Source organism: Tupaia chinensis, unplaced genomic scaffold (genome assembly GCF_000334495.1).
Source record: "Tupaia chinensis unplaced genomic scaffold, TupChi_1.0 Scaffold000077_1, whole genome shotgun sequence".
NCBI lineage: Eukaryota > Metazoa > Chordata > Mammalia > Scandentia > Tupaiidae > Tupaia > Tupaia belangeri.
This window is the reverse complement of record NW_006159538.1, coordinates 1,775,409-1,782,284: the sequence shown is the minus strand read 5'-3', so window position 1 is coordinate 1,782,284 and position 6,876 is coordinate 1,775,409. Positions and strand designations below refer to the sequence as shown.

The 6,876-nt window shown below is 49.8% G+C and overlaps 1 protein-coding gene across 1 annotated transcript in view; it reads right to left on the bottom strand.

Moving 5' to 3' along the window:
* PLEKHA7 (pleckstrin homology domain containing A7) overlaps positions 1 to 6,876 on the bottom strand; it is a 156,006-nt gene that overhangs the window by 51,671 nt on the left and 97,459 nt on the right. The window contains exon 8 of the mRNA XM_014584603.2: positions 1 to 415. Within this exon, the coding sequence (XP_014440089.1) occupies positions 1 to 415 (415 nt within the window). The remainder of the gene's footprint in view (positions 416 to 6,876) is intronic.

The window sequence follows — 6,876 nt, the reverse complement described above, 5'->3', positions numbered from 1 at the left end:
CTTCCTCTGGCTGTGTTTCTCAGGGATGGTCCTGGGAGGGAAGGTCCGTTGGTACCCGCCGGTCCCATTCTGCTCCACTGGACTGTAGGAGGCTGGCAGCACGCCATTCTTCTCTGCCCGCTGGGGCTGTGCCTGCTGGCCTCTTGGGCCACCGGGTAAGTCCACGAATAAGGTGTCCTCCTCGACTGGTGAGTACGGGGACCTGGCCTTGCTCCGGTCCCGCTTGCCCTCCAGCAGGTCCCTCTGGGAACGGTACCGTTCTTCCTCCTGTTCCCGCCTCTCGAAGCCAAAGGAGTCATCATGGCCACGGTGAGGACAATCCCTGGTGTGTCCAGGCCCCACATGGCCGCACTCATGGCAGGACTCTGTGTGGTTGGCCTGGGGGAGGGCCTGCCGCTCCACTTTCTCCATGTCCCTGCAACGAGAGTAACAGGTCGGCTCACTCCACAGCCAAGACGCCCAAACATATGCGCTTCACATCCACTCACCTCCGGGCCTTCACACGGGCTCTTCCCACTGCTGGGGGCAGCTTTCACACCCATTCCTCACTCTGCTACTATTGCCTACCTACGACTGCTCTGGGGATCTGGTTAAATGACACCTCTTCCAGGAAACCGGCAGACACACACCCCCAGTCTCAAATGGGACTTTCTGCTGCCCCCTTTCCCATGCTAATCACGCCAGCCCAGCCCTGTGTGCTTACTCAGCTACCACCCAACTGGACTGTGAGTACCTCCAGGCCAGAGGCCCATCTGGCCAATCGCCGTATGCTGGAACTCTTTCCTAATGACTTGGTATAAAATAGGTGCTCTATAATGACACTGAATAAATGACACATACATGTGACATTCTCATGAAGACAAGACTGACCACTTTTTAAATGTTTATTTATTTCCTTTGAGAGAGAGAAGCACCCCCAATGGGGACTTCATGCCATTATCCACCCCCAGTTTGAGCCAACCTGGATCCTGGACTCACACGTGCATGGCTGGCATGCTCAGGGAACCCAGGCCTTCCCAAGCGGGTCCAGACGCGTTGTCATTGCACCACTGCCTGGCCCCTCTGTGAACTCTCTATCTTAACAGGGAAAGCTCAGCCAGGAACCCACGGTTATGCTGACCTACCAGCAATTCTGTGTAGTATCATACTCAGATTTTAGCGATTAGGAAACTGAGGTGCAGAGACGGTAAATGATTTTTGCCTAATGTCGCTGGAACCGCCTGGAGCCAGGGCTTCACCCCAGGCAAGCTCCAGACCCTGTGTGCTTTAGCCTCTTTTCTGCTGCTTCTCCACATGCGTGTCCATGGCCTACAGAGCTGGACGCGGTAAAGGAGGACGGGTGGGCTGAGACATTAGGGTGGAAACTGAGGCTGGAGCAGGAGCTTGTGGGACACAGTGAAGGGCTTCTCTTTCATGGCCGGTCTTCCACTGTCGGCCGCCTCTCCTGCCTCCTCAGGGCGGAGTCCTACGTATGTCTATATGCCCACCACCCAGCACACGCTCTGCAGAGTTGAGACCAGGGACACAGAGGAACACACTCTAGCCTAGTCCAATTGGACCAGGAAATTAACCAGGGACCGCTAGATGGGGCAGCCAGATTGGCTGTACTCCTTGGTAAAATGGCGTGGTCTTAAGATCCATCATTCCTCAGAATAGTCGAGCCATGGACTCCATCTCAATGTGGCAGTATGTGACAGAAATGCTGAGACATTGAGGTCTCCATGGCCAGATTCCAGGCATCCTTGCCACAACCTGAGAACCTTGGCCATGAATAATCGGCGCGGATTCAGGGTAGAATTAGCCCAGGCCGGGGCTAGTCAGAATGCCCTTCTAAAGTGAAAATAAAACTCTCGACACAGGGTCTGCTTCTTAGTGTGTGCAGGCCTAACGGCTGGCCTTTGCTGAGGCACAAGAACCAAGAAAAGCAGTTGCACTTGTCGCTGTCCACGTACTAACATGTTTTCCATGGAAACCCAGAGCTCTGTGAAGGAAAAAAAAATAATATGCTACTTTGAACCTTCTTTTATCCAGCACAAGGGGACATGTCTCTTCCCCACCCCTAGAACTTCCACCCTTCTGACATCAGCATTTACATTTTCCTGCCGAGCTCAGCCTCCCCCACTTTCAGTCCAGTGGTTGGGTGCTGCTGACTCTCCTATTCCATGTCCAGCAGAGACTCAAAGCCTCAGTGACTGGTTCACCCCTGACACATGGGTCCCAAAGTTAGCTCTGGAGCTCTGGTTAGAGCTGGCCTTAAGCTGCTGCATCTTCATGGCAGGATGCTGTTTGAGAAGAGAACCAGCACCAATGAAAGCACATGGGGAGAATCAGAATCCTACAGACGTGGCCTGAGGTCCTAGATCTAGCCAGACCTAAACCAGACAGGCCCTTGGACTTTCTGGTTGTGAGTTAATAAATTCCTTTCCTCATTCAAGTTAGTTGGAGTTTGGTTTCTGTTACTTATAAGGAAAGGGGTCTTGGCTGGTCCATGACTTTATAAGGACATGTGGTGGTGATCTCTGAGGGCCCTCCATCACCCGCATTCAGTGGGTCTGTAAGCTCCAGTAGTAGGAAAATATGGGAAACATTCAGTGAGCTAGACTTAAAGGCAAAGCAACTCTTATCATAAATGTACAAAGGGACAACTCTGTTCCACAACACACATATTATAGGTTTTAGCTTCGTCCTCCCCTTCTTCCTTCTGGTAACTCCAACCGGAAACCTTTCAGTTGCCTAAGTTGACCTTTACCTTCTCACACTCAGGAAAGCACCCACGGAGAACATGCTAGCTGCTGCTGAGGCAGTAAAGCTCTGGGCTCCCGCTGAGTCACATGCTGACCACGTCACTGGAGCTTTATAACCTGGCACCCTGCTTTGGTTACACTTGTTCTGACATTTCTAAATGGTCACTCCAATTGTGAAACCCAAGTAACATATCTCCTTGTAATTCACACCCCAAGGATAAACAGCAGCTTGTCCTAAGAGCCAGATAATGAGACAAATATGCTGCCTACAGGAATGGTGTTAGCACTGCAGGGACTTGAGGGCTTCTTCGACTTCCAGCAGGTAGACTTGTCTTTCTTTACTAATCAGCCACTGTGTACTTATTGAGCACCCATCTGTCCCCCACAGGGAGAGGCACGTGGAACCATAAGAAAGTAGTAGAGAAAATAGCCTTGTCTTCAAAGGCAGACGACCCTAAGGCCTGATTTAATCACAGTAAGCCCATGTTATACTGTTCTCATAAACAACCGACCCCCACACCACCGAGTGCTAGTCCCCCCTATCCTTCAAGCTCATTCTACAACCATCAATCTTGGTCCTCACTGTGTGTACACAGGAGTGCACACACTCCCGTCCACGCCAGTACTTCCTGGAAATAAATTTTATGGGGAATAATAAATCCTTTTCTTCAGATTAATACCAACGTTTACTGCAAAACAAACCTTTAGAGGAGGGCGAAGAGAATGGTACCTGCTTGGCACCTGATAGTTTCCTGACCCATAAGCCTTCAGGGTTGTGGATAGTTGCCTATTCCCACGGCTCCTGGGACTCACGTAAGATGTGGCTTTGTGCCCAAAATGTTCAGGCTGTGGGTGCAGGTAAGAAAGCTGAGGGTAAGGTTCCCTACTCCCCACCTCACCTGGTGTAAACATCTACCTTTCTAAGTTATGGGCTGTAAGGCCAAAAGGTATTTTGTTTTCTCCCTATTTACTTGCATTCCCAGCAACTTAACACATGGCTTCTCTAATCAAGAGACTCGTGGGAACCAGCAGTTAGCGTAATGGCTATGTTGCTGGACTCCCACGTAGTCGACCGCGGTTCATGTCCCGGACCCGGTGGCTTAAAACTCACGCCGGGCGCGTGTGCGTGCGTGCCCAAGATCCCGGGAGGAGAATGGAGGAGAAGGGATTGCGGCGTGCCCATCCCCCCTGGGGGGTGATTTCTCGCTTTCTGTCTCTATGTCTCTCTCTGCCTCCCTGGCGAGCACACACGCCCTACAGTGAAAAAAAAAAAAATCTCTCAAAAAAAAAAAAAAAAAAAAAAAAAAAAAAAAGAGACTCATTACAAAAGAAACCTGCAACGCTCAATCAGTGATGGGAAAGCAAAGCACCCCTAGGCTGTCAATGACTGTGTCGCTCAGAGAACTTGGCCAAGTGCAGCCTGTGTGTTTAGCTACGATGATGCAGCTTTTCCCAGAGGGGCTGCTGTTCCTGTGCAGGTCACTGCCGTCGCCATGAGCACCGGAATCCGTGACTGCTCAAAACTCAGGGAGTTCCTGACGCTCAGTGATCACTTGGCCACACATGTCACTTTTGGAAGATGACATATCCAGGCTGCATAAAGTTCAGAGCCAGTCAGACCTGGATTCAGGAGCTGGCTTTACCACACATGAGTCAGATGACTTTGGGCAAGTGACCTCTTCGTTCTCAGGCCCCTCATCTGTAAAATGGGACCACAGCCTCTGCCTCCTTGGTGGTTGTGAGGATTAGAAAGACTACACACAGGAGCCAGCAAGTGCTTTGTAGTTAGGGTGCTGGACTCCCACATGGCTGATGGCAGTTCGAGTCCTGGATCTAGCAGCTTGCTTTCTCACTTTCCCTTTCTCTCTCTCTCTCTGGTCAAATTAAAAAATAATAATAAGAAGAAATAAAATTAAATGAATAAAATAATTTAAAAAAAAAAGGACAGACTGTGCACAGAAAGAGCACTCACTGCTCAGTGTCTGGCACACAGTATGCCTTCAAATACAAATGCCTTGACTACCCAGTATCTATTTTCTCCTTCTTTGTTCCGTTTTTTTCAAAGAAGCCATGCACCCAGCAAAAATCTTATACTTCCCACCCTGCCTTGTAGCTGAAGGTGATCATGTGACATAGCTCTGGCCAATAAGATGTAAGCAGAAATTGGGGGAGGAGGTCCTCTAGGAAAGTCTTTAAAAGAAGGCAGGTTTCCTTCTCTTCTTCCTGCTTGGAATTTAGACCCTGCTGGATTGCAAAGTGACAAAAATGAGGTTGAAGGTCACATGCTGGGTAGAAAGTGATAAAGAGCCCAAGTCCTCGGTGGCATCGTGAAGCTTCTCTACCCACCTGGACCACCCTCCTCTGGAGGAAGGTAGGTAGTTATGTGAGAAGATGAAAACCCAAACTGATTATGTCAGCCTAAGTTGGGTTGTTCTATTACTCACTAGCAACCAAACCTAATCCCTAACTGATACAAGGGGTGAAATTTATCATCAGTTGGGGTGGGGCACATCACAGAATGCTATGTCTGCTGAGAGCAAATTCTTGATTTCCCCTACAAGTGGGAAGAGCACACATCTCAGACTGGGGATACTTTGAATTCCTTCTCTTCATAAGAACTCGGAAGTTAACAGGTCTTACCAAACAACTGTACACTCTGCTTATTATCTTATTCTGCCTTCAAACTCTTTATCTCACCCACAAATAAGGGCGAACACTTCACTCCCTCTTCATGCTCAACACACACGTATCTCCCCCACACATTCAATCTCATTTAAAGTCTGAGGTGGGAAGTTGAGGGACGACTCATAAGGGGTCTTGGTCAAACTTGGTTCTGATGGGAGGCACGGCCCTTTACAATCCTACTAGAAGAATCCCCCTCCCCCGTACCCCTCACCTAAATGAATAAACTTTCAGCCTGGAACAAGGGCCACGCCACTGGTGTTCACTTTGGTCTGAGCCAGTAAAGGTGGCAGGAGTTCTATCATGGGAACCTGCTCTGTCTGTGTTGACACAGCCTGGTCCTGAGCACTTATGCCCAGTCTCAGGAGGAGGGTAGGCTCAAAAACCAGAGCCCACCCTGGGCATAAGCAATAGACTTGTACAGAAGGCTGCAGGAAAGGGGCTGAACTATCTAGACAGCCCTGGGACAGGCATGCTCATTTGAATTAGTTCCTAGCACTCCAGGACAGAGATAGCTGCAGAAAAATGGAGACAGGAGTCAGTTTCTTTTCCCCAGAGTTAAATAGGGCAGTCCCCCTGGGATGGGGAGATATCGCGCTACCCTTCATGCTCTGCTCTACCTAAATTAACAATAGCGGTCCTGACAGCTCTGAGGACACACTCCATGCTTCTGCAGACTGCCCCTGCAGAGAAGAACTAGGCTGCAGAACAAATGAAGACACCAGACTGCCGCGTCCAGGCTGCCTCCCGCCTCAGCGGAGACGCTGTGGGCAAAGTCCCTTGTGAGGTCGGAGAGACTGACAGACCAGACTGAGAGAGAGGCAAGTTAGGTGATGCCTGCCAGGCCTCCCCACTTTATTCATTCCTGCCTGAGAATCCTTCTCTCTTCCTTCTTCTGGGCAAGCCATGCCACTTGTCACAGCTCGCCCTGAGCCGGTGTGAAGCTCTGACACACACCTCACACACTCACTCTCCATCTCATTATGACCGTCACAGTCCAGTCAGACATTTTTAATGGCTAATGCTTGGTCACTGTCACCACGGTTTAGGTCCATCCATGTGCCAGGGATTTGACATAGACCATCTCTAATCCCTATAACAATCCTGGGAGGTCAGGGCTATCAAGCAGTGAGAGGCTGAAGGCCCTCACATATAGGGACCAGGTTAGTTACAATGAATTGTCCTTGAAAAAGGACAGGGACGATGGTACAGCAGCCATCACTGACCGAGCACTTACTAATGCAAATCCCAGAGCTAAGCACTCTTACCTCTTCTTATCATCACACGAACCCACAGGGCTAGGGTGTTATTATTTGTTCATTACAGGTAATGAAAGTGAAGCTTGCAGAGGTTAACCAACCTGCCCTAGATCATACAGCCAGTGACTCTAATCCTATCTGATCCAACTCTAAAGACCTGAGCCAGGCTGAAAAGGTGTCCACGAATTACG